The following is a 27,419-nucleotide window of genomic DNA, read 5'->3' on the forward strand; positions in this document are numbered from 1 at the left end:
CCCAGCTCACAGAGGACCAACGCTAGGCTGTAGTTATGTACAAAAGTCTTTATTGAGGTTCAGTTTCCTTTTTAAAGCCGCAGCGTGCAGCTCTACGTCTCGACCTTAGACCGGCGAAGTCCCGTCTGAGTCTCCTCCCCTTCCACACCAGTTTAAGACTCTCGCCTTGCTCCACCTCTTCCTAAGTTCCTTTCTCCTCTGGGCCCTCCTGCCCGCTAGGGTTTCATCCTTCCTGGACTCCTCTGACGCTGACCCTGATGATTCTTGCCCCTCCTTCCGGCGGGCTTTAGGACCTGGTTCCCTATCCGGGCTACCTTCTGTGCCGCTCGCCTGTACATTTGAACTTGGCGCGCGCGCCCAGCCTGCAACTTTCCTCTTGACCGTTAACTCGCTCTCCGATGGAGGCGTGGTCAACCCTGACTCATCTTCTCTCGCTGGTGGTGCATATGTGGGCTCTGAGACCTGGGACTCCTCCCCCCCACTACGCTCTGGTGGGGAAGCTGGTCCTGATTTCCAACTGCTGCCTTGGGAGTCCCCGCTGGCCCCTTGCTTCTGGGGTGTCCCCCTTGGGTCGCCCCTTGCCCTGCCCATCGGCGCCCCCTTCTGTGAATCTTCCGATTCGCTGGAGAGGCTCGTGGAATCTATTGGGCTGCTGTCATCTTCTCCTACGCTGCCCTCGGATTGCTCCCCCTCGCTCTCCATCTCCTCTCCTCCCTGCGCTCCCGCTGAGTCCCTGACAATAGCTTTTACTATACAGACCTTTGTTGGCAAGGGAAATAGCAGGCTGCAAAACAAATGTGAAAATGAATTCACCATTCCCGGGAATGGTGTTGAACATTCCTCAAACTCCTGTAAAGCAAAGCGTCAATTTATGTAAGTGCTTCTTGAGATCTTGTCTTATAGCACATTGAAGTTTACGGTAATGGTTGTTCAGAGTAGAGCTTTATAGGAAGCCCAACGCAAGTTGCAGATCGGTAGCTTAGCAAAAAGTCTGAATTCTTTAAAATTTAAGGATGATCAACCCCAGTTCTGCAGCTACAGTAGGAAAAATGAGGATAACAAAGAAGTCTGTACAGTGAAGCACAGTCAGGAGAATCATTCCAGATCATGGGAGAACAATAATGTTCTTCAAGGACAGAATTTGATTTTTAAAAGGTAGACTTTTCTGGCATGTTGGTTTCCTTGTTTACTGTGGAATTCTAAAAAGAATAAAGGAATAAAATTTTTAATTTTGAATCAGTCTGTGGATAGAAGCTGTGTGAAGCCACTTTATAGGGAAAAAATAAGCTATGAGATTAAAATGAAAACAGGAGAAGAAATACAAAAATGAGGGACAGTAGCACTAAATTCCTGTATAGTGTTATTCGAAATAATTAAGGTGGTAACATACTGGTGATATTTGATAGTTTTTAGTGTAGTTTTATTTTTGACGTGCACGTATCAACAAAATAGAAAACTTACTAGAATAACAAGCAAAATTAAGAGGATCAGTCAGGTTACATTTACACGACATTTCCTGTCAACTGTTATTATTTAATATCTATCTTCTTTTCAAAGCTACCTTATGGAATCTCTCCAAAGAAGTCCATGCATGGACGGCAGTAGCCAATTATAGTCTTTTGAAATTTTCTTTTCTACTTTGAGGTTTCCTTTTACAATCAAGTGGTATATAATTTTTATTGGGGGGGGGGGGAGATACATAATGTTTGGATCTAGACATTTTGGATCTAGACATAACACCGTTATTAGTCCCATTTCATAGAATACCCTTTTCGAAAACTCATTTATTTTTTCACAGGACCACCACATATGGAAGAAGGTTCCTGACTCCCTACTTCCCATCTAGCACAATGGACTGCTCACCTGTAATTTTACTAAGGATGTGAGGAGTCATGTACCATCTGTGTATTAGTTTAAAATAATTTCCCCTTTTATGGGCTCTTTCGCTCAGTATTTTGTCCCATACACTATTCCACTTGGCTTCATTCATGGAAACATTTAAATTATGCCCCTGAGTTTTTCTGTGGAAGTCTAGGGTTTTCTTGCAACAGTGTTGTATGGATTTTGGGATAAGGTTCCCTTGTCTGTGAAGGGTCTTTGAGTAAATATTCAAAAACCATTAAAGGTCTGGTCGGTTCAGATACATTTTCAGGAATGATGATAAAATGCATAATTGGATATAATTGGATCCAATTAGTGTTTGTTTTCTCCAATTTTCCTTTTATTTGGGTTCCAGTTAATATTTGATACTAGTGAAATAATAGCAAAACCAGCCGTTTTTAGATTTTGGAAAGTCTATACAAATCAGAGCTACATATCGGGAAATGGTTCTAAAATCTGAAAACCCAGATTTTGAGAGCTTGAAAAATCATAGAGCAGTGTTTTAGTGTTATGTAACCAGCAGTACTTCATTTGAGCTGTTTTTATTTCATATTTATTTTTATACTATTTCTTTCTTTTTTTGTAAAGGGGATCGGTTTTCAAGCATCTTTGGCTAAAAGGGATCCAAAGGATCATAACTTGGATCACAAAGAGGAAATCCGACAGTAAGTATAGCTACATATATGAAAGGGTGTGGTTGATAGATACGGATGGCAACACAATAATTCCCAATGCAGGTAACTGAATATCTGTGTGACTGAAAATTGTGAATGTTCAATTTTTTGTGGATGCAGACGTTTCGCATTACCTTTGATTGTCTTTGTTTTACAGAAGTGTAGGTAAGTATATGAATTCCTTGAGCTAAAACATGGAATCAGAAATCTATATTTGGGGTTCAGTGGTTCCTCAGCTGGTACTGCTATCAGCAGAAGCAGGCCTTGTGCAATATTTACCTATTTAGTTACCAGGGAAATTTGAAGACTCTAATACTGTGGATTCTCTGCCTTTTCAGATGGAGGAAATCGTTCTTATGCAGCCTGGTATTTGGTATCCCTGTCTTGATCTTAATGATTTACATGCTAATACCTGATGGTCAGCAGCACGGATCAATGGCTCTGGAGCAAAATGTGATCCCTGGATTATCTATTCTCAACCTTCTTTTCTTTCTCCTTTGCACTTTGGTTCAGGTACATTTCAAGAATATTTCCTTTCTTTTTAATCTCCCATTACATAATTGGGTATTTACACAGAGGACGAAAGGCTTGATCAAGCCAGCAAAAGTGTTACAAAAATAGATTGTTTTCTTTTGGCAGTTCTTCGGCGGATGGTACTTCTATGTCCAAGCCTACAAGTCCCTTAAGCACAAGATGGCCAATATGGACGTCCTGATAGTGCTGGCCACGTCTATCGCTTACATCTACTCATGCGTCATTCTGATGGTTGCGATAGGTGAAAAGGCAGAGCAAAGCCCCGTCACATTTTTTGACACCCCTCCAATGCTGTTTGTGTTCATATCTCTTGGGCGGTGGCTGGAGCACATAGCAAAGGTAACGTATATTAAGACTCATTCCTAGGGGGGACCCTACCAGAAGCAACATGTTGAGCGAGGTGGCACCACCAAGCTAGCTTCCCAGAAGACGGGTCGCTGTTGCTTGCTGGGAGGGAGAGAGAGAGAGACAGAGGGTGTGGCACAGAGCGGTCAGCATGGTGCAGATGCACTAGTGCAGACATGTTCAGCTGGTTGACCGCGATTGATAGGTAGGTCCCTGGGGTGCTCCTGTTGATCGTGGCATTCAGAAAGGTGGTCCTGATCGATCACGCATCGCTCTGCCCCCGGCGCTATGTCCCATTGTTGCTTCTGCCGCTGTCACACATCCCTGCGCCGGTGGCATATTGTTTGAACGATACAGTATTGTGTACAAGAACTCTGGGCACTCCACCCCAAAAAAGCTCAACAACTTTGGGAATCCCACCCCCCTGGCAAAAAAAAGATCACTGCCCGTTTTATTACTCTGGGAGTAGATTGCAGTGTCTAGAGAGTTGGACGTGCTTGCTAGTGTAGCAGTTCCACCCTCACCCAGTGAGCACTTTTGGGATCTCACAGAATATCCGTTCTGACTCTGTGCTTTGAGGATGGAAACATAACCTTGAAAGATCCCCCTCTAGCCTTTCTTTGGAAACCGAGTTGAGTAGGAGTTCACAACTTCCCCAGGTTAAGTCTGCCTGCATTAGTAATTTACAAGAGTGAACATTAAGTTTAAGCCTTGGTCACATGTGGGAGTTAGTACAGAAGGAACAATTGGTCTTACATGAAGAAGAAGAAGAAGAAGAAGAAGAAGAAGAAGAAGAAGAAGAAGAAGAAAAAGAGTAGTTTGGATTTGATATCCCGCTTTATCACTACCCGAAGGAGTCTCAAAGCGGCTAACATTCTCCTTTCCCTTCCTCCCCCACAACAAACACTCTGTGAGGTGAGTGGGGCTGAGAGACTTCAAAGAAGTGTGACTGGCCCAAGGTCACCCAGCAGCTGCATGTGGAGGAGCGGAGACGCGAATCCGGTTCCCCAGATTACGAGTCTACCGCTCCTAACCACTACACCACACTGAATGGTAGATGTGATAGGTTGCTGATGACCTGGATGGGTTTGGTACCATCCTTCATCACATGATGGAGGCAGAGGAGCGAAGAACTCTGGGAGGCAGGCGCAGTCCCCTCACATCCTGCTTGCGGATTTCCCACAGCCATCTGGTTGGTCACTGAGAGAACAGGCTGTTGGACTACACGGCCCACTGACCAGATCCAGCAGGATGTTCCTATGTTTTTGTTTGGATTCTAGAGCAGGGAACAAAAGGCCAAAATGTTACAGCAATAAAACTCAAGAAGTACACCAGTACCCATAGATAACTGGGCATGTTTATCTTTCAAAAGCAAGCATACACTTGGCTTCCAGCCCATACAGCGCTAAGCCATCTACATAATACTATACTTAGGTGCTGAATGGGTTTCCCATGTATCTTGAGTGATGGATGCTGTGGCATGCAATATTTAATGGGAAAAAATGGGCAATGGAGCATATTTTGAGTTTTAGCATAAGTGAAATTCAGTGGGGAACTGAAAAAATGTATCATGCCTTCCAATCACCAATGTCTGTCTCTGCTTCATAGAGTAAAACATCAGCAGCACTTGCCAAATTAATCTCTCTTCAAGCTACAGAAGCCGTTGTAGTGACACTTGGAGCTGACAACTGTGTCATCAGGTATGTCAGTAGTAATTCTTTCCTGTTTTTCTTACGATACGATGTAGTCTTCTGAGATTTCGCAAATCCAGTTCAGAGGTAAATAAGCTGTGATGGATGTAACTGGCTTTTAGGGGACCGTGCTGCATTTGCTGTAATGTTTTTATTGTGTTTTTTCATTGCATTCAGTTGGTTTTATATATTGGATTGGGCTTATAAATGCATAAATAAAACCTCTATGTGGTATTCAGGAGGTTTATTTGTATTGGAAGAGATGGAATACGATCAGGGTTGAGTCTTAGATGCGTAGTGTCCAGAAATCCTCACTCTGTCCTGGTATTAGTTGTACTTCAATTTGGAGGGAGACAAAGGTAGAGATGTGTATTTGCGATGAGACAGAGGCAGGTGTAGCAGATTTTATACCGCAATTTACACTCAGAATTTGTCTTTGCATTCCAGTGCGAAGTCCGTTTGCATCTCCTTACTGCACTGAGTTTGTTTATTTCTCCATGTGTGTTTTTGTCCTGCTGTGTGTCTGCTGCTTTTCAGATAGTAGAGTTTCTCTCATTTCAGTGGTATGGCTAAAATGGAGCCCCTTTTTCTTAACACTGAGATCTCACTTACAGGGAGGAACAAGTGCCTGTTGAACTGGTTCAGCGAGGAGACATCGTAAAGGTGGTACCCGGTGGGAAATTTCCAGTTGATGGAAAAGTGGTTGAAGGCAGCTCTATGGCAGACGAATCCCTCATCACTGGTAACTTGTGCATTCTTAATTGAACAATAGCAGGTTCCCAGGGACTGAGCTTTGCATGGGCTTGGTCTGTGGAACAAAGAATTAATGCTGTGCAGGTGCATCAGGAGAGAGACAAAATAGATCATATATCTGTTCATGAGTTGATGGTGTGAAGGTGCAAGTTGCACAACATTTATTTGTTATTAGGAATAACAAAGGAACCAGTTCCCACATAAATGTTTGCAAATGCTTGCAATTAGTTTTAGAGCTGCAGTTTTAAATATTTCCACTGGTGTAATGTGCTGGCATTGCATCCCTTGAGGGCTGGAGTCGCTTTATGATCTGTGGTGCTTCATTAGCCCAATAATCAGTGCAGAAAACCAATAACAGCTTCTCTGTTCCAAACACCGATATATGAAGCCTTCTTAATTACAGTAATCCCAGAGAAATTATTTGCTTACAACAATTCTTCTTTCACTTTTCCCGGCTAGTAGGATATAGTTGCAGCCTAACAGGCAGATACTAGTGTCCAGTGCTTCTCTGGTTGGTAGCATGAATTTTAAATCTTGTTTCGCTTCTGTAGATCTTGATCTAAACGTTCGGGCACAGCAGGTTTTTCAGGGAACAAAGAGGTGTCCCATCTTAGGAGAAGGTAGAATCACAGGTGTAAGGCAGGCATTTTCCAGATACATCAGTTATTGGTGCATCCATCTGCATGCTTGTCAAAATTGGATGGTTCTCTGAATATCATGAGAACAAAAAAAGATCCATGCTGGATTAGGCCAGTGAGCTATCCAGCCCAGTATCTTGTTCTCACAGTGGCCAACCAGATGGCTGTGGAAAGCTAATAATAATAATAATAATAATAATAATAATAATAATAATAATGGAAGATTGGCAGATGATGGATTTTTCGGAGCTAGCCAACCTGACTGGAAGAGTCCGCAACCAGAAGGAAGAGGAGTACCAGGAAGAATGGATGAAATTTAAAGAGTACTTAGCTAAATATGTTAAGATCAAGCAGGCCACACGCTGGATTTGATCTTTGGCGTTGGTATAGATGTGATCATGTTTCCTTCGATGAAGGTGCCATGGTCTGATCACTATGCTCTGAAAGCCAGGATTGACGTTCCACCCCCACCCTGCTTGGGTGGCGAGCCAATTTGGGATCGCCCGCAGAGGCTGATGGACCCTGATAGATTCCGTCAAGCCTTGCGGGACCTTTCTCCCCCTGGCGACTCATTCACTGAGCTTGTTGAGGCCTGGAATACCCAGCTCCTGGCAGCCATCAATGAGATCGCACCTAAGCGCCCTCTGCGACCCCGCAGAAACCGGGCTCCCTGGTTTACCGAGGAGCTCCGGAAAATGAAGCGGGACCTCAGACGGCTAGAGCGAGTATGGCGGGGTGCCCGTGACGGAGCTTCAAGAACATCTTATAGGGTTTTTATGAAAACCTACGAGATGGCAGTGAAGGCCGCTAAGAAGTCCTACTTCTCGGCCTCCATTGCATCCGCTAGCTCTCGCCCGGCGCAATTATTTAGTATAATTCGGTCTTTAACGTCCCTCGAAGGACAGCCAAATTTAAATAACAATTTGACACACAGCTGTGAGGCATTTGCGAGCTTTTTTGCGGAGAAGGTCTTGTTGCTCCGCCATGACCTCCCTGCCAATTTGGATACAATAAAGGAACTGGAGGCCCCTCGACTGTCCTCGGGTTCAGTATTGGACCACTTTGACTGGATATCTCCAGCCGATGTGGACAGACTCCTCCGAGCTGGAAAGCCCACCACTTGTCCTCTCGACCCATGCCCGTCCTGGCTGATTAGAGCGTGTCCAGACGAGGTGCGGGCCCCCCTGGGGGATATCATCAATCTGTCCCTTGGCACCGGGACATTCCCAGGGGAACTGAAGGAGGCAGTGGTGCGCCCGCTCTTAAAGAAAACATCATTAGATCCCTTAGATCTATCCAATTACCGCCCGGTTTCGAATCTTCCATTCCTGGGTAAGGTGATTGAGAGAGCGGTTGCTGAACAGCTTGGTAGGTTTCTGGATGAATGGATCCATTCCAGTCCGGCTTCCGCGCTGGTCATGGGACCGAGACGGCTCTGGTCGCCCTAACAGATGATCTCCGCAGGCAGCTGGATCGAGGCGGGTCGGGGCTGCTGATTCTTCTAGACCTGTCAGCAGCCTTCGACATGGTCGATCACGAACTCCTGGACCACCGCCTTGCCGACGTGGGGATCCAGGGCACAGTCCTTCAATGGCTGCGCTTGTTTCTCTCTGGTCGGGGACAGAGGGTGGCGCTTGGGGGGGAATTGTCATCCCGCCACTCCTTGGTGTGTGGTGTGCCCCAGGGTGCGATACTCTCCCCGATGCTTTTTAACATCTTTATGCGCCCCCTCGCCCAGCTTGTCCGGAGTTTTGGGCTGGGCTGCCATCAGTATGCTGATGACACCCAACTCTATCTGTTGATGGACGGCCACCCGGACTCAGCCCCAGACACACTGATAAGATGCTTGGAGGCTGTGGCTGGATGGTTACGTGGGAGCCGGTTGAAGTTAAATCCTTCGAAGACAGAGCTCCTCTGGCTGGGACGGGACGACATGGGACTGAGGGGGCAACTCCCATCTCTTGCGGGGGGTGCAATTAGTGCCAGCACCGTCCGTTAAGAGTTTGGGTGTAATCCTCGATACCTCCCTCTCCATGGAGGCGCAGATTGCAGCTATAACAAAGGCGGTATTTTTTCATCTCCGCCAAGCTAAGCAGTTGGCTCCTTACCTCTCTCGCCCTGACCTAGCCACTGTGATCCACGCGACGGTCACCTCCAGACTGGATTATTGTAACTCGCTCTACATGGGGCTGCCCTTGAGGCTGACCCAGAAACTCCAGCGGGTGCAGAATGCCGCAGCGAGACTCCTTACGGGGTCTTTGCTTAGAGATCACATTCATCCGGTGCTATACCAGCTGCACTGGCTCCCGGTGGAGTACAGGATCAGGTTTAAGGTGCTGGTTTTAACCTTCAAAGCCCTATACGGCCTAGGGCCCTCGTACCTACGGGACCGCCTCTCCTGGTATGCCCCACAGAGGAACTTACGGTCTTCAAATAAAAACACCTTGAAGGTCCCAGGCCACAGAGAGGTTAGGCTGGCCTCAACTAGAGCCAGGGCTTTTTCGGCTGCGGCTCCAACCTGGTGGAACCCTCTGTCACAAGAGACAAGGGCCCTGCAGGACTTGACATCTTTCCGCAGGGCCTGCAAGACAGAGCTGTTCCACCTGGCCTTTGGTCAGGGCGCAGCCTGACTCCCTCCTTTGGCAATCTTTACAAAACTTTAGTTTATGGTTGCCATCAATTTTGATTTTAATTTATTTTTATAATGTTTTATAATGTTGTACTGTTTTAGTGTTGTTAGCCGCCCTGAGCCCGGCTTTGGCTGGGGAGGGCGGGATATAAATAAAATTTATTATTATTATTATTATTATTATTATTATTATTAAGATAATTTAACTGGAAAAGCTTGCAAATATTAGATAGGCTTAGGATTTAAATATGTAAGGATAGGAATTAAGATGTTTAAAGCTAAATCAGAAAGAATGAAAGATCTTAAGTGGCCAAGTTAATTTTTTGAGAAAATTGATTTGGAAAACTGTTAAAATGACATACAATGAAATTCAACCAGGGGGATTTGAGGAAGTCACTTAACAATGTTATTAAGAATGGTTTGATTATAAATAGATTGTATGTATGTATGTATGTATGTATGTATGTTTGTTTGTTTGTTTGTTTGTATGCTTGTTTGTTTGTTTTAATTTTTTTTGGAAAATTAATAAAAAATTGATGATGATGATAATAATGATGATAATGATGATAATGATGATGATGATGATAATAATAATAATACTTATACCCCGCCCATCTGGCCAGGCCTCCCCAGCCACTCTGGGCAGCTCCCAACAGAATATTAAAAACACTATGAAACATCAAATATTAAAAACTTGCCTAAACAGAGCTGCCTTCAGATGTCTCCTAAAAGTCTGGTACAGTTGTGCCTCACAAGACGAAATTAATCCGTTCCACGAGTCTCTTCATCTTGCGGTTTTTTCGTCTTGCGAAGCACAGCTATTAGCGGATTAGTGCTATTAGCAGTTTAGCGGCTTAGCGGCTATTAGTGGCTTAGCGGCTTAGAAAAAGGGGGGGAAAGGAAAAAAACTCGCAAGAACTCCCCCGATGTTTCGTCTTGCGAAGCAAGCCCATAGGAAAATTCGTCTTGCGAAGCACCTCAAAAGACGGAAAACCCTCTCGTCTAGCGAGTTTTTCGTCTTGCAAGGCATTCGTCTTGCGGGGCACCACTGTAGTTGTTTTTGCCTTTGACATTTGGTGGGAGGGCGTTCCACAGGGCGGGCGCCACTACTGAGAAGGCCCTCTGCCTGGTTCCCTGTAACCTCACTTCTTGCAGTGAGGGAACCACCAAAAGGCCCTCAGTGCTGGAACTCAGTGTCCGGGCAGAACGATGGAGGTGGAGATGCTCCTTCAGGTATACATGAGCTGGACCTGAGCATAGCAGCACTCTCCTTACCTGTGATTCCTTGCACATGGTATTCAGGGGGGTGCTGCTTTCACAGTGGAGGTATAACATAGCCATTGTGGCTCGTCGCCATTGATAGCCTTATCCCTTCTGGATTTGTCTAAACCTCTTTTGAAGCCATTAGAGGTAATGGCTATCACTACTTCTTGGCGGGAGAGAATTCCAGAGTTGAGCTATGTGCCGTGTGACATTGTACTGCTTTCTGCGTAAGGGAGAAGCTAGAAGAAGCTGTTGGTTGATTTCGCTTCATTCTTGTAGGAGAAGCCATGCCTGTCATCAAGAAACTTGGCAGCACAGTAATCGCAGGCTCCCTCAACGCACATGGCTCTGTGCTTGTGAAAGCAACTCACGTTGGCTCTGATACCACCTTGGCACAAATTGTAAAACTGGTAGAAGAAGCTCAGATGTCAAAGGTAAAGCATGCTCATTTGAAGTGGTTCAGTGTTTTTGTTGTGGCATTTGACATCTGTATTGGGTATTGGAGGGGGGAATCTAACAAGTGTTTAAATAATAATAATAATAATAATAATAATAATAATAATAATAATAATTTGTTATTTGTACCCTGCCCATCTGGCTGGGACGCAGGTGGCGCTGTGGGTTAAAGCCTCAGCGCCTAGGACTTGCCGATCGAAAGGTCAGCGGTTCGAATCCCTGCGGCGGGGTGCGCTCCCGCTGCTCGGTCCCAGCGCCTGCCAACCTAGCAGTTCGAAAGCACCTCCGGGTGCAAGTAGATAAATAGGGACCGCTTACCAGCGGGAAGGTAAACGGCGTTTCCGTGTGCGGCTCTGGCTCGCCAGAGCAGCGATGTCACGCTGGCCACGTGACCCGGAAGTGTCTCCGGACAGCGCTGGCCCCTGGCCTCTTAAGTGAGATGGGCGCACAACCCCAGAGTCTGTCAAGACTGGCCCCTACGGGCAGGGGTACCTTTACCTTTACCTTTTATTATTTGTACCCTGCCCATCTGGCTGGGTTTCCCCAGCCACTCTGGGCGGCTTCCAACAAAGATTAAAAATACATTAGAATGTCACACATTAAAAACTCCCCTGAACAGGGCTGCCTTCAGATGTCTTCTAAACATTAGGTAGTTGTTTATCTCTTTGACATCTGGTGGGAGGGTGTTCCACAGGGCAGGCGTCACTACCAAGAAGGCCCTCACTTCTCGCAGGGAGTGAATTGCCATAAGGCCCTCGGCACTGGACCTCAGTGTCTGGGCTGAACGATGGGGGTGGAGACGCTCCTTCAGGTATACTGGGCCGAGGCCGTTTAGGGCTTTGAAGGTCAGCACCAACACTTTGTATTGTTCTCGGAAACGTACTGGGAGCCAATGTAGGTCTTTTAAGACCGGTGTTATGTGGTCTCCAGAAGTGCTATCATGTTATGTAGACTCCAGAAGTGCTATCATGGCTGTTTGCTCCAAAAGCTTCCCATATACTGCCACCCAAAGCTTTTTGTAGATCCTCAGCCCATACTCCCAAAATCTCTCCCAGAGGACATAGGTCCATCTCTCTTCCATCTGGCTGCTTACCTGGTTCCTGAACCTCTCTCATCTTACTTGAAGCCATCTTCAAGTAAGCCAGCTGCATTGCACTACAAGGTCCCCTCCAAATCTGTAGTTCTATGAACAGCATGTACAGTGGTACCTCAGGTTAGATACGCTTCAGGTTACATACGCTTCAGGTTACACACTCCGCTAACCCAGAAATAGTACCTCGGGTTAAGAACTTTGCTTCAGGATGAGAACACAAATCGTGCTCCTGCGGTGCAGCGGCAGCGGGAGGCCCCATTAGCTAAAGTGGTGCTTCAGGTTAAGAACAGTTTCAGGTTAGGAACAGACCTCCGGAACGAATTACAGTGGTGCCTCGCAAGACGAAAAGAATCTGTTCCGCGAGTCTCTTCGTCTTGCGGTTTTTTCATCTTGCGAAGCAAGCCCATTAGCGGATTACCGCTATTAGCGGCTTAGGGGCTTAGCGGATCAGCTGATAAGCGGCTTAGCGGATCAGCTGATAAGCTGCTTAGCGGATCAGCTGTTAAGCGGATCAGCGGCTTAGCGGATCAGCGGATAAGCGGCTTAGCGGATCAGCTGATAAGCGGCTTAGCGGATCAGCTGATAAGCGGCTTAGCAGCTTAGAAAAAGGGGGGGAAAGGAAAAAAACCCGCAGGAACTTGCAAGACATTTTCGTCTTGCGAAGCAAGCCCATAGGAAATTCGTTTTGCGAAGCACCTCCAAAACGGAAAACCCTTTCGTCTAGCGGGTTTTCCGTCTTGCGAGGCATTCGTCTTGCGGGGCACCACTGTAAGTACTTAACCCGAGGTACCACTGTAGTGCAATTGCTAGGGTCGTGAGTACCTGCCTCTGAGGTAAGAATATGAAAAAGCCAAAAAAACACCTGGGAAATCAGGGAAGCAGGAGATTTCAGCCGAGCCTTATGAACGTACAATGGAAGATTCATGTGCAATTGCTGCTTTTGAATTGAGGACCTCTCACTGGCCTCTAGTCCTCCCTCTCTTCTAACCCTTCTCTCGCCTGCTACTGTCTGAAATACTACCCCATGCAAGTTTTTCCTCCTCCTCCACACCCAGGTGACCTTTGGACTCTCCTTTATTTGGTTTTGCTGCTGCACTCTTGTCACGCTCCCAACTGGGATGTATCCGTTTGGATGTAAATCTTATTGGTTTCAAGGCCTTTCTCCATCCTAATTATTTTCTTTTGTACAAACATTATGTACTTGGGGAGATATATGAGACTTTTCCCTAGGCCTGTGCTTCTGGGATGAGAAGCTACGTTTTTTATAACCAGCTGGGAAAATGGATGCCTTCCTTCTCTCCTACCCTACCTTCCCCAATAGCTGGTTTCTTCTACCAGTGAATATTATGGTTCTCCCCTCTCTAGCACTGGCTCATCTCCCATTGATATTAAAATGTGGGAAACATGGAGTGCCCTCCCATGCAATGGGGCTCCTGCTTCCACTGCTATTCAGTACAGGTGTACTGGCTGTGGCACTACCGAGCTTCGTGAGGAAATATTTTGTCTGGGAAAACTCTCTTTCTCCTGTAGTTGTTGCTGTTGCTGTTGTTGTTTTGCCACTATTAAAAAGGACCCCTGACCATTAGGTCCAGTCGTGACCGACTCTGGGGTTGCGGCGCTTATCTCGCTTTACTGGCCGAGGGAGCCGGCGTACAGCTTCCGGGTCATGTGGCCAGCATGACTAAGCCGCTTCTGGCGAACCAGAGCAGCGCCGTTTACCTTCCCGCCGGAGTGGTACCTATTTATCTACTTGCACTTTGACGTGCTTTCGAACTGCTAGGTTGGCAGGAGCAGGGACCGAGCAACGGGAGCTCACCCCGTCACGGGGATTTGAACCGCCGACCTTTGGATCGGCAAGTCCTAGGCTCTGTGGTTTAACCCACAGCGCCACCCGCATCCCTTTTGCCACTATTACTATTACTATTAATTTTGTATACTGCCCTTCATCCAAAGATCCCAGGGCAATTCACAAGAGAAAAATACAAAACGGGAATACAAAATACGTAATAAAAACAAACTGATTACACCTCCCCCAACTCACAAACCCATTTAATAGCCCTAAAATGTTACTCAGCCAAACTCAGCCTGGTTGAAGAGAAATGTTTTTGCCTGGCACCTGAAGATTCTGCCTTGGAGCCAAACTTCTTAGGCCACTGACCCATTTATTTAAACCCAGGTTTGTCTCAGTAATAGTGGTGGGTTCAAATTTTTAGGGCAAGAGGGGCACATAGGTAGAGGTTGCTGAGTCCTCCTCATGCCCACTGTGAACCTACTGATAGGCTTTCTCCTCCCTCCTTCTGCATCTCCACCTAAAATAAATAGCAGCAGATTGTGGGGTGGGGTTTTCGTTTCTTTTTACGTCCACGAGTTTACCTCCTCTCTTTATTTTATTTCTGCAAGCCCTGTTTTATATAACGGGGCAGTCTCGTGAGTTAAGCCAGGCACAGTATTAAATACAGTATTGAAATACAAGAATTAAAATAATAATAATAATAATAATAATAATAATAATGGGGAAAGAATTGCAAAAAACATCATTCAATACCAAGCAACAGAAACAAAGCCAGTCCCAATTAAAGCCCAACCCAAACCAGCATAACTCTACTTAATACCAGCTAGGCTTTAAAAGGTGTTAGAAGATGTTACAGGTAAAACCGCAGCGTCTTTTTTGGGGGGGGGGACCTGAATTGATGACCCTTCAGTGCCTGCATAAAGGCAGCAGAGAAATAATAATAATAATAATAATAATAATAATAATAATAATATTTTTTTATTTATACCCCGCCCTCCCCACCAAGGCCGGGCTCAGAGCGGCTTACAAGCAATAATAAAAACAAGATGAATGATTACAAACTTAAAAACAAAATAAAATACAACATTAAAATAATGGAACATTAAAATATTAAAATGTAGCCTCATCGCAGGAGGAGAAGGAAAAAAAAAAAAGAGAGAGAGAGAGAGAGGGAGGGAGGGAGGGAATCAAATTGGCTCCAAGCCAAAGGCCAGGCGGAACAACTCTGTCTTACAGGCCCTGCGGAAAGAAATCAGATCCTGCAGGGCCCTGGTCTCATGAGGCAGAGAGTTCCACCAGGCCGGAGCCAGAGTTGAAAAGGCCCTGGCTCTGGTCGAAGCCAATCTAACTTCCTTAAAGAAAGAGAGATCATCCCTGAGAGAGGGAGTTCCATCATTGTGAGGCTTCTCTGTTGTGTCCCCCAGTCTAGTTGATGGCACTGGCAGGATGGAAGGAGCTCTTTCAGGGATCATCTGAAAACACAGCAAGGGTAGCCTTTGATTAACTAGTGACTGCTCTTCTCGTAATTAATCTGAGGACTGGGTGGTGGGAGATTTTGTCAGAGGAATGTGCCCCTATAAAGCAGGTATACAGTATATATACCTTGGTTGTCGAATGGAATCCATTCCAGAAATCTGTTCGACTTCCAAAAATGTTTGACAACCAAGGCGCCGCTTCCGATTGGCTGCAGGAGCTTCCTGCACTCAATCAGAAGCTGCCTCGGACGTTCTGCTTCCAAAAAATGTTTGCAAACCGGAATACTCACTTCCGGGTTTGCAGCGTTCAGGAGTCAAATGGGATGAGTACCAAGGCGTTTGACAACCAAGGTACGACTGTACAGTATTTGTAAAAGGCTTAATAGTGGAGTTCATGCAACTGTTCTGTCCTGCATAAATATACTGTAAACGTATCTTCTCAATTTATAGGCACCCATCCAGCAACTGGCGGACAGATTTAGTGGATATTTTGTCCCTTTTATAGTCATCATTTCCGTTGCAACTCTAGTGGCCTGGATTGTAATCGGATTTGTACACTTTGATATTGTGCTGAAATACTTCACTGTAAGTACTATATACTGATTTATTATGATGTAATATTGCTTAGAAGCTTTGCTTATATTCACAAATCACAGCAGCCAGGATTTTTTTCCTTAAGTGTGTAATCTAAAGTTAAGTTGCTCTGGAGTGTGTTGAATGTATGCTTCTCTGCCCCATTGGGGACAGAGCTGGCAAAGAATTGATTATTTTAGCAGTGTGGATCATTTGAAAATGATTAGTAAAGGTAAAGGTAAAGGTACCCCTGCCCGTACGGGCCAGTCTTGACAGACTCTGGGGTTGTGCGCCCATCTCACTTAAGAGGCCAGGGGCCAGCGCTGTCCGGAGACACTTCCGGGTCACGTGGCCAGCGTGACATCGCTGCTCTGGCCAGAGCCAGAGCCGCACACGGAAACGCCGTTTACCTTCCCGCTGGTAAGCGGTCCCTATTTATCTACTTGCACCCGGAGGTGCTTTCGAACTGCTAGGTTGGCAGGCGCTGGGACCGAGCAGCGGGAGCACACCCCGCCGCAGGGATTCGAACCGCCGACCTTTCGATCGGCAAGCCCTAGGCGCTGAGGCTTTAACCCACAGCGCCACCTGCGTCCCTGAAAATGATTAGCCATGGCCAAATAGCTCCTGCGGAAACACTGTGTTAAGACCCAAGACTGCTCACCACCAGCCCATGATCTAACTTGGGCTGCCAAGGACAGCAGCAAACATACCAGATAAGATATAATGTGGAAAAGCTGTAAGGATTAGGCGTGTTTAGATTAGATTAGCATTACTTGGGGGAAGCATGGTCTTCAAATACCTGAAAGGCCAACATAAAAAAGAAGAGCAGCTGTTTCCCAGAGCAACTGAAATTGAAGGCAAAGAGGAAACAAGGAGATCTAAATATCAGAAATAAAGAATACTTTCTAACTATAAACTGAGCATTTCAACTCATTCCAAAGGGTGGTGAAAGCTGTTGTTATGCCTAGACTTGGTTCCCCTATGTGTAGTAATCAATAAAGGGATTGAATTTTCAGGCATGAATATAGTGATTTGTCAGTACAGACGGCAGTAAGTGTGTGCGCATTCTGGTTTTCAGCCACGGCTGTATATTGCTAATGCGTACTCTCTTTTTAATATCACCAGATTTCCCTTCTGAGCAAACTGTTCTCGCTTCCCTCCTAGCATCACAGTAAACACGTCTCGAAAACCGAAGTCGTCCTGCGCTTTGCCTTTCAGACCTCCATCACCGTCCTGTGCATTGCGTGCCCTTGTTCCTTGGGTCTGGCCACCCCAACCGCGGTGATGGTGGGCACTGGAGTTGCCGCCCAGAACGGTATTCTCATCAAAGGTGGGAAACCCCTGGAAATGGCACACAAGGTTAATATTGTCATTGCTAACTCACACCTGCTGCCATAACTCTTTTTGCTGCTTTTTGAAACAAATATCGATAGATTTACAGTGCAGTCCTATAGATGTCGACACAGAAGTAAGCCCCTGTGTTTTAGGGCTGTTTTCTTGTATTTATTTACCGTATTTTTCGCCCCATAGGGCGCACCGCCCCATAGGACACACCTAGTTTTTTTGGGGGGGGAAATAAAGAAAATTCCCCCCCCCCAAGCACGGGGCTGGCACAGGGGAAGCCCGAGCTTCCCTGAACCCCAGCCCCGAGAACAGCCTGCTATCCGCAAGCCTAGGGAGACCGGCGGGAAGTTGCGCCGGTCTCCCCAGGCTTGCGGAGAGCTGCGCAAAGCCCGGGCGCGCTCTTCAGCGCGCCCTAGGCTTTGGATTGCAGGCAGCTCTGCGCAGCCCTCGGGGATGCAGGCAGCTCTGCGCAGCCCTCGGGAGACCAGCACGAAGTCGCGCCGGTCTCCCGAGGGTTGTGCAGAGCTTCCTAAAGCTTGGAGAGCAAGAGGGGTCGGTGAGCACCGACCCCTCTTGCTCTCCAGGCTTCAGCGAAAGCCTGCATTTGGCCCATAGGACGCACACACATTTCCCCTCCATTTTTGGAGGGGGGAAAGTGCGTCCTATAGGGCGAAAAATACGGTAATTTTGATTGTATGTTTCTAGATTAAATTTTATATCTTTGTTAATTTTTTATTGCAAACTACCCAGGGAACTTTGTGTTATGGTCAGCATACAAATAAAATCTACCTGTGTCTTTATTTCTTGCAGGTACAGACCGTAATGTTTGATAAAACGGGGACCATCACTTACGGAGTTCCTAGAGTCATGAGGGTCCTCTTACTAGGAGACGCAGGAGCTACTTTGTCTCTGAAGAAGGTGCTTGCTGTTGTGGGCACTGCAGAAGCCAGCAGCGAACATCCTTTAGGAATGGCTGTCACTAAGTACTGCAAAGAGGTATGGCACTATGGTCTAAACCACTGAACCTCCTGGGCTTGCCGATCGTAAGGTCAGCAGTTTGAATCCACACAACGGGGTGATCTCCTGTGGCTCTGTCCCAGCTCCTACCAACCTAGCACTTCGAAAGCACACCAGTGCAAGTAGATAAATAGGTACCACTGTGGCGGGAAGGTAAACGGCGTTTCTGTGTGCTCTGGCACTCATCACAGCATTCTGTTGCGTCAAAAGCAGTTTAGTTATGCTGGCCACATGACCTGGAAAGCTGTCTGTGGAAAAACGCCAGCTCCCACGGCCTGAAAAGCAAGATGATTGCTGCACCCCATAGTCAATTTTGTCTGGACTTCACCATCCAGGGGTCCTTTACCTTTTTACCTCTAGTTGACACTTAGTAATCTCTGCTTTGAGGGGAAGTTCTGCATTTGCATGCAACAGACTTTTGTCATTGTTAGATCCTGTAACTGGCAATGTAAAGATGATGATGATGATTTCGTTTGTTCGTTTGTTCGTTCGTTATACCCCACCCTTCTGGGTTGCCCCAGCCACTCTGGGCAGCTTCCAACATATCTAAAAAAATATTAAAACATTAAAAAGCTTCCCTATACAGGGCTGCCTTCAGGTGTCTTCTAAAGTAAGGTTACCAGATTTTTTCCAATGAATCTGGGGACACTTTTCAACTTCAATGGATTTTGCATGGGGACTGATTTGTAAATCCGGGGACTGTTCCTGGGAAATGGTGACATCTGGTAACCTTATTGTAAAGGTTACATAGTTACTCATCTCCTTGACGTCTGATGGGAGGGCCCTCCACAGGGCCGGCGCCACTACCAAGAAGGCCCTCAGCCTGGTTCATATCTCATACATTTGGGACAGTTTGGATTGTTTATGTTTGGTGGTACTGAGAATCTTAAGTTACGTCACCAGTTTTCAGAAATTGGGGTGAGTTATGGGAGCCCTTGGCCTCAGGAGGACACTGGCACAGAGAATTTGAATGTCTTTCTGCTTGTGTGACTTTCCGCTTCTTCCCAGTATCATTTAAAACTACAGTGGTACCTCTAGTTGCGTACTTAATCCACCCCAAAAAGTCTGCAACTACAGCGCCTCTTCTGCGCATGTGTGCAGTGCAATTGAGTGCTTCTGCGCATGTATGAAGCATGCAGATCACTTCTGCACATGCGCGCCTGGTGAACCCGGAAGTAAAGACTTCCGGGTTTGTCGCATTCGTAAGCTGAAATTCCGTAACAAGAGCAGAATGCAACTAGAGGTACCACTGCCCTTATTTTGCAGGAGCTGGGCAGAGAGATCCTTGGCTACTGCAAAGATTTTCAGGCAGTCCCTGGGTGTGGAATAAGCTGTAATGTTGGCAGCATTGAAGTCGTGCTGGGTGAGACGGAGCAGCTTTTGAGCCATCCGAATTCTCCCCTTGGGGACATTGGCAGAGGCGCTACAGATCCAGACCCACAGGCCCTGATCGCCAAACTGGAAGGTAAGTAAGATTGCAGCTATCAGTACAGCCACAGGTTGCTAAATGAATGGTTCCTCAACCGATAAAGTCTGACAATTGGGTGTTTATCTTGACCACGTTCCTAGCTGCACATAATAAATACAATCATTAAGCTGCTTTGTGTGCAAAATTTTAACACTAGGCAAAACATCTTTCTTCTGGTTGATACTGGCCTCTGGGAAATGTTGAATTGCAGAAGAGACGAGGAAGCATTAGGATTTTGAGTGACCACCTTGTCTTAATTACAAGTACTGGTGTTTAGGAAACTTCAGCAAAAATGTAGACTTTGTTGCATTCTTAATCAAGCTTGTTAGGGTAGCATCCTATTACTAGGAAATACATAAGAATCAATTATTAGTAGGTAGGTCGGGTAGCCCTAATCTGAATTATAGACCACAAAAGCACAGCTGACTTTTCTAAATACAATACAGTGGTACCTCTAGTTATGAACTTAATTCATTCCAGAGGTCCGTTCTTAACCTGAAACCGTTCTTAACTAGAGGCGTGGTTTCACTAATGTGGCCTCTTGCTGCTGCTGTCCAGCCAGCACATGATTTCCGTTCTCATCCTGGGGCAAAGTTCTCAACTTGAGGTAGCTCTTCCAGGTTAGCGGAGTTTGTAACCTGAAGAGTTTATAACGAGGTGTTTGTAACTTGAAATACCACTGTATTTAGGAACGTCAGAGACGGTCTTGTGCCAAATCAGATTGTTTCCAGCTTGGATATGCCCCATACCTGAGCAGTGTGGTTTGTCCCAGAAATTGCTTCCTTATTCTGCCTACTCCATGGTGCAGAAATGCTCCAGTTTGAACTGTCTAGGGGCAGAGGAGGGGAGAATAGGTGGGCAGGAGAGACTGGAGGAAGCAAATATCTGTCAATCCCCTTTTGACTTCAGCAATCCCTGACCATTATCCATACTGTCCATTGGGGCTGATGAAAGCTGGTGTCCAAAAACATCTGAAGGACCACAGGTCCTCCATCACTGGCCGATTTTATAGTTTTAACTCATTTCCATCTTGTCAAGTTCCTGACAGTGAGAGCTGTTCGACAGTGGAATTTGCTGCCAAGGAGTGTGGTGGAGTCTCCTTCTTTGGAGGTCTTTAAGCAGAGGCTTGACAACCATATGTCAGGAGTGCTCTGATGGTGTTTCCTGCTTGGCAGGGGGTTGGACTCGATGGCCCTTGTGGTCTCTTCCAACTCTACGATTCTATGATTCTATGATTCTATAAGTTCCTTGTACTTTTTGGCTGTGAGACCTGGAAGACCTGTACCCTTGCCTTGCAGGCCTTTTCCACCTGGCCTGGGAGGGCAGGATCCTGGCTGACTCCAGCTACAGAAGCTGCAGCTGCTGAACAGACATTTAAGCTGGGGTGTTGTTGTTTTTTGGGGGGGCTGCTGTTGCTGGAGGGGTTTTGTATCTTTATTTTAGATTTTGTTGTGATTTCTGTGGAAATTGTTCCGTTTAGTATTGTGTTTTGTAATGTTTTATTTATTGCATATGAATACTTTTGTTATAAGGGACATGGGTGGCGCTGTGGTGTAATATCAAGACAGGGCAACATTTATTCTGCTGGTTACTTTTTGATGGGTGCGTTTTCTTTTTACCTTTAAGTTATATGCCTCTCAGGGTCTACCTCTTGACAGAGCAATTATATCTTCATTCCTACTCAGAAGTACGCAGACGCGGGTGGCACTGTGGTCTAAACCACTGAGCCTTGGGCTTGCTGATCGGAAGGTCGGCGGTTCAAATCCCCACAACGGGGTGAGCTCCCGTTGCTCGGTCCCTGCTCCTGCCAACCTAGCAGTTCGATAGCATGTCAAAGTGCAAGTAGATAAATAGGTACCGTTCTGGCGGGAAGGTAAACAGAGTTTCCGTGTGCTGCTCTGGTTCGCCAGAAGTGGCTTAGTCATGCTGGCTACATGACCCAGAAAAACTGCCTGCGGACAAGCATCGGCTCCCTCGGCCTATAGAGCGAGATGAGTGCCACAACCCCAGAGTCATCTGCGACTGGACTTAACTGTCAGGGGTCCTTTACCTTTTTTTTTTTTTACTTTTGTTATGTTGTAGTTATGTATTTTTTATCATGTTGTAAGCTGCCTTGAGCATGGTTTGAACTGTAGAGAGGCTGCATACAAATAAAATTATGTATTTATGTGTGTATGTATATATAGAAGCTGTTGACTGATATTTGTAAACTGTTGGGAGATCCCAAGAAATCCAGGCTAAAAACTGACATTTGAGTCAGTTTTGGTCAGACAATCTGATTTATGTTGATAGGGTTTTTGCGTTGACATTTAAAGTCTAGTTCGGACAGCAGATGATGTCTTCCCCACCCTTTCACTCTGCGGGCCCTGTTCTTTATACCTTCTCCACATTAGCTGGCATCAAAATTGGATAAGAGAGCAAATGTGATGAAAACAAGCCTCTTTGTAGGGATTTGGTGACTTGCATGCCTCATCAAAGAAGTTTGGGGAATGGGTGTGTGTGTGTGTGTGTGTGTGTGTGTGTTTCCCTCCACTGCCTTAAAAACATGGCATCTGTGTGTTTTTTATTCTGTCAGTCTGTGAAAAGATGCCCTACAAATCTATCTTCCGCATGTTGTAATTTTCCAAATGTCTTAAGTGTATGCTAGCAAAGTTTGATAGGCACTGCTGTATTGTCAGTCAGTCAGTCCTGGCTCTCGCCACTCCTACAACGGGGGAGAGTTATGTCTGGCGCCTATTACAACGGATAGCGTGGGACAACATTCTGTTCCCAGATGAGTCCTTCCCTGTAATTTTGGAACCCTTTTGCACTGTTAAGATTTCATGCCATCCAATTTCTGTGCCTGGCAGATGTCGCAGCCCCTGTGACTTACTCTGTGTTGATCGGGAACCGGGAGTGGATGAGACGGAACGGCTTGCATATCTCCAGGGATGTTCACGAGGCAATGACCGGCCACGAAATGAAAGGACATACGGCTATACTGGTGGCCATAGATGGTACTCTATGCATTTAGACACATTTTCACCACCTGGCCAAGTGGCATCCAGCTCGACGTGTCACACGTTGTGGGGAGAAGGGGGTGGAGGGGCTGCAGGACTAGGATGGCCAAAACAGCACCAGTGGGATGTCTCTCAGTTCCAGAGCTAGAGATGAAAATTGAGAGGAATAAGCGGTTTTGGCTGGCTGAATATACAGTGGTGCCTTGCAAGACGAAATTAATCCATTCCGTGAGGCTCTTCGTATAGCGGTTTTTTCGTCTTGCGAAGCAAGCCCATTGACAGCTTAGCGGATTAGTGCTATTAGCGGTTTAGCGGCTTTTAGCGGATCAGCTGATAAGCGGCTTAGGGCTTAGGAAAAGGGGGGAAAGGGGGGAAAAACCCACAGGAACTCGCAAGACATTTCGTCTTGCGAAGCAAGCCCATAGGGAAATTCGTTTTGCGAAGCACCTCCAAAACGGAAAACCCTTTCGTCTAGCGGGTTTTCCGTCTTGCGAGGCGTTCGTCTTGTGGGGCACCACTGTACAAGAGTCTTGTGGATATACAAGAGCCAGTGTGGTGTAGTGGTTAAGAGCGATAGACTTGTAATCTGGTGAACCGGGTTCGCGTCTCCGCTCCTCCACATGCAGCTGCTGGGTGACCTTGGGCCAGTCGCACTTCTCTGAAGTCTCTCAGCCCCACTCACCTCACAGAGTGTTTGTTGTAGGGGAGGAAGGGAAAGGAGATTGTTAGCCGCTTTGAGACTACTCCTTCGGGTAGTGATAAAGCGGGATAGCAAATCCAAACTCTTCTTTTTCTTCTTCTTTTCTTCTGCAGGCTCACTTTGTGGCATGATTGCGATAGCAGACACAGTCAAGCCAGAGGCAGCCCTAGCTGTGCACATACTGCAAAATATGGGAGTGGATGTGGTGCTTATTACAGGAGATAACAGGAAAACTGCCAAAGCAATTGCAACTCAGGTAGGGTTTCTGGGTCACTTACAGACGTCTGTTGAACATTTATCTTGAAGATGATGGTTTTGCATTAAGCTTGCAGGGAGGCTGGATATCTGCTATTTTAGTCAGCATTCGGACTGATTGGTTTGTGAGAAGCTTAGACCACGTTGCACCAAGCAGTTGTTATCCCACACTTTTCTTGTCCCTTTTCTTACCGGGGAAAAAAGTCTGCTGGAGGTGCGGAGTAGGTTTGTTGTGCAACAGCCCCAACTCAACTTGAATCGTGGAACCCAAATTTGCTGGTAGGAGATTGAATCCTACCTGCAAATAGCGACAATCTGGGAACATTGGTGGTCTAAAAGGGGTGTTTTTCTGTTCATTCACAAGAGCGAAACAGACATGGACCTTTGTGCTGAACGAGTTGTCTAATTCATACTAACAGAAAGCATCTTTTTGCATCTAGGTTGGGATCAGAAAAGTCTTTGCTGAGGTTCTCCCATCTCACAAAGTAGCCAAAGTCCAGGAACTCCAAACCGCAGGGAAGAGAGTTGCCATGGTGGGAGATGGAGTCAACGACTCTCCGGCTTTGGCAAGGGCTGATGTTGGCATTGCCATTGGAACGGGCACAGATGTTGCCATCGAAGCCGCAGATGTGGTTCTTATTCGTGTGAGCTGACTTTCTGTAAAACAGCATGGTGGTGCGGGGAGGTTTCCTGGGGCATGTTTAGAAATTTGGGATTGTATTTGCTCTTTGGGGGGGAAAAAATATGTCCCTGATTCTTTTTGGTGCAGAACGACTTAATGGATGTTGTCACAAGTATCCGCCTATCCAAGAGAACAGTGAAAAGGATACGAATAAATCTCATCCTGGCCTTAATATACAACCTCCTTGGCATACCTATAGCTGCAGGTAAGCTACTGTTATGATGGTTTTCTTTATATATATATATATATAGAGAGAGAGAGAGAGAGAGAGAGAGAGTTTTTCAGATTTTAACAATTATCAAACAATCAACATAAAAAGAGAATTCCAAAGAATCTCCTGAACTTCCCTCCTCCCCTTTGTGGGTCATTTTGTCTATTAATCCAAATCTTTTAAATCTCCATTATACCCTACCCCAAATTCAATGTTGAGCTACAAGTGTTATTTCAACCCTACTAATAATTTTAATTAGTTACGGTGGTTTTCAGACATCTGGGGTGGTGGAGGGCGAGTAGGAGATGAAGCTATTTGGTTGATAGCTTAAAAGTAGCGAAACTGGGATTCTGTAGCCTACTCACGGAAGGGAACATAATCTATCTCATGGTGACTTTTATGTCCATAATCTCTTATCAGTGGGAAGCAGGACTGTCCGAAAATGGCGGCAGGGGTAGTAGGGAGATAAGTGGAAGCGAGGGAACTTAGATCTCAGCATCTCTCTCTTGTTGCTATGTAATTTGGGAAGAAAGACAGGCTGCTTTGCCCATCTGCATCTTTTGAGACCCTCTGTAACAGCCTCATCCCAACCTTTTTAGCCCTTTCTGCTCTGGGTTTTCCTGGAGCGTGTGAAGCAGAAGACGGGCAATTAGTTTGTGTGGAGAGGAGGGGAAGCAGTTTTGAGAAGGCAGAGAGCTGGCGAGGGGTTCCGTTTAACTGTTAAATTGTCTTGGCTTACAATTATTTACAGTTATATATGTGTGAACAAAGAGGTTCCATGTGATCATATGTTGTGGCGATCACACAGGGTCCCCGGACGTTTCACCATCTATTGATTCCTGTGCCACCACTTTATTTCTCACTGCCACCACCCAGGCCCTACCTGGTAAAATACTGAGTCCAGTCAGGGTTAAATTGGAACATAAACTTCTGTTTATTTATTGCCGTTTAAGAAGCGTGTGGTTTCATAAACAGTATTACAATCATGGGCTGCCTATCCAGATCTATAACTTCCACTACCTGCTCTCACTCACTAAACCACCTCTCAGATATTTACTTGTCTTCCTAGCTCCTAACTGTTCCTGACTCAGCTTATTTCGCTACACTCACTCAACCTCCCCACAGACTCTATCCCAATTCACTCCCACTCCAACCACCCACCCAACTCCCAACAAACTCCTCCCTTTGCTCCTCCCAGAGCTGGTTTTATAGTCCCTCTGACTCCACCCCCCGGGTTCTGATTGGGTAACTTTTTTAACTATTTCACTACAGCACTCTCATATGTTATCGTCACATATGTGTGTTTGTATTAGGAGTATTTCTACCTCTTGGGATTGTGCTACAACCATGGATGGGATCGGCAGCAATGGCGGCATCGTCTGTGTCTGTGCTTCTCTCTTCCCTGCAGCTAAAATGGTAGGTCTTCCCATTGATTTCCTCATGGCGTTGAGAGCTACAGCCAACTTGTGTGTTCTGAGTGTACCTAAACAGAATTTTGTATGTAGCTTCTCTAAAGGTGAAGAGTTCTAAGCCATTAGTGATAGGTGGGGCTGGCACCAGGTTTGAGGAAGTCCTGAACGAAATGGCGCAAAGCACCCTGCCGAACTCTACAAAATTACCGTATTTTTTGCTCTATAAGACTCACTTTTCCCCTCCTAAAAAGTAAGGGGAAATGTGTGTGCGTCTTATGGAGCGAAGGCAGGCTGCGCAGCTATCCCAGAAGCCAGAACAGCAAGAGGGATTGCTGCTTTCACTGCGCAGCGATCCCTCTTGCTGTTCTGGCTTCTGAGTTTCAGAATATTTTTTTCTTGTTTTCCTCCTCCAAAAACTAGGTGCATCTTGTGGTCTGGTGCGTCTTATAGAGCGAAAAATACAGTAGCTTACCAGGGAACAGAGGGGCAGGCAGGAGGGACAGATGGGTTGGGGACAGGCAACAGCACTCATTCCCGTGCTGAGAAGAGCACTGCAGTTGCTACCATCTTCATCTCTCCAGAACATCCCTGGATCCTGGCCTAGCAGACCACTTTGGGCAGGGCTGAGCAGCGTTGTAAATAATCTGTATGGCAGGAACTGCAATCCACCTGGCCAGGCACGTCATCACTGCAAAAATAATACATGCTAATGCTTTAGTTTACATTTCTATTGCCTATATTGATTATTATACAGCCCCCTGCAAAAAAATACTGTCCCTTTTTATATAAGATAATTTTTATTAACAATAACATGGAGCAATGCAAACGACACATAATGAGTATCGATCACTGGGTCCAGAGCAAAGTAATAGTCGCGGCGTGTATAAAGCAGAAAATAATAGCATGTTAAGGTAAATAACCAAGCCAAAAAGATGCGTGGCAAGGTCCCAAACCCACCCAGGAAGTGGAATAAAGACACATGAAACAGTATTTTTGGTTAATGGGCGATAAAGGCCACAACTTGATCGGTTACAGAATGTGAGTGGTATTGGCTTAGGCATTGGAAACCGCACGACTATATCTGACTCCTCCCCAGAAGTCTTGGAAGGGTAAACCACCAGAAGGGAGAGCCCTGCTGATGCACATCAACTAGGAACTCCTCCAGGGTCAACGCTAGGGGTCGTGCCATGGCCCTAGCCCCCGTCTGGGGCTTCGGACAGAGACCACGCCCCCCGGATTCCTTTAACGGAATACCCTTGAATTAGGAGGGGTAGGTGATGGCCACTACCTCCCCTCACCTCTGACCGAATACTCCAATGCCTAACCGCCAAACCTCACAAAGTTGTGATGATTTGCTACGAGGTAGGTGAAAAAAACAAAATGGCCAGTGCCAATTTGCCAAGTGGAAAAATTCCTACCAGGCCCCTTGGACAACTAAGGTCCATAGCAAGGACAAGAAAGAAAGAGCCTAACCTAAGAGAGGGAGGGCGGGAGAACTGGCTGAGCAGGGAGAAAAAACAAGGGTGAGTCCTCA

General features: G+C 46.2%; 1 protein-coding gene across 6 annotated transcripts in view; it reads left to right on the top strand.

Annotated features, from left to right (window-relative positions):
* The window catches only part of ATP7B (ATPase copper transporting beta), a 52,630-nt gene that overhangs the window by 23,388 nt on the left and 1,823 nt on the right, over positions 1-27,419 (top strand). For all 6 annotated transcript variants that reach the window (XM_079969631.1, XM_079969635.1, XM_079969630.1 and 3 more), the window contains 15 exons: positions 2,470-2,546; positions 2,894-3,068; positions 3,195-3,428; positions 5,043-5,134; positions 5,740-5,867; positions 10,688-10,842; positions 15,675-15,809; positions 16,962-17,156; positions 17,952-18,137; positions 19,425-19,623; positions 22,476-22,622; positions 23,439-23,581; positions 24,021-24,224; positions 24,350-24,467; positions 25,787-25,889. In XM_079969631.1, coding sequence (XP_079825757.1) covers positions 2,470-2,546; positions 2,894-3,068; positions 3,195-3,428; positions 5,043-5,134; positions 5,740-5,867; positions 10,688-10,842; positions 15,675-15,809; positions 16,962-17,156; positions 17,952-18,137; positions 19,425-19,623; positions 22,476-22,622; positions 23,439-23,581; positions 24,021-24,224; positions 24,350-24,467; positions 25,787-25,889 — 2,291 coding nt within the window. The remainder of the gene's footprint in view (positions 1-2,469; positions 2,547-2,893; positions 3,069-3,194; positions 3,429-5,042; positions 5,135-5,739; positions 5,868-10,687; positions 10,843-15,674; positions 15,810-16,961; positions 17,157-17,951; positions 18,138-19,424; positions 19,624-22,475; positions 22,623-23,438; positions 23,582-24,020; positions 24,225-24,349; positions 24,468-25,786; positions 25,890-27,419) is intronic.

The sequence above is a fragment of the Podarcis cretensis genome (assembly GCF_951804945.1).
Source record: "Podarcis cretensis genome assembly, chromosome: 3".
Taxonomy (NCBI): domain Eukaryota; kingdom Metazoa; phylum Chordata; class Lepidosauria; order Squamata; family Lacertidae; genus Podarcis; species Podarcis cretensis.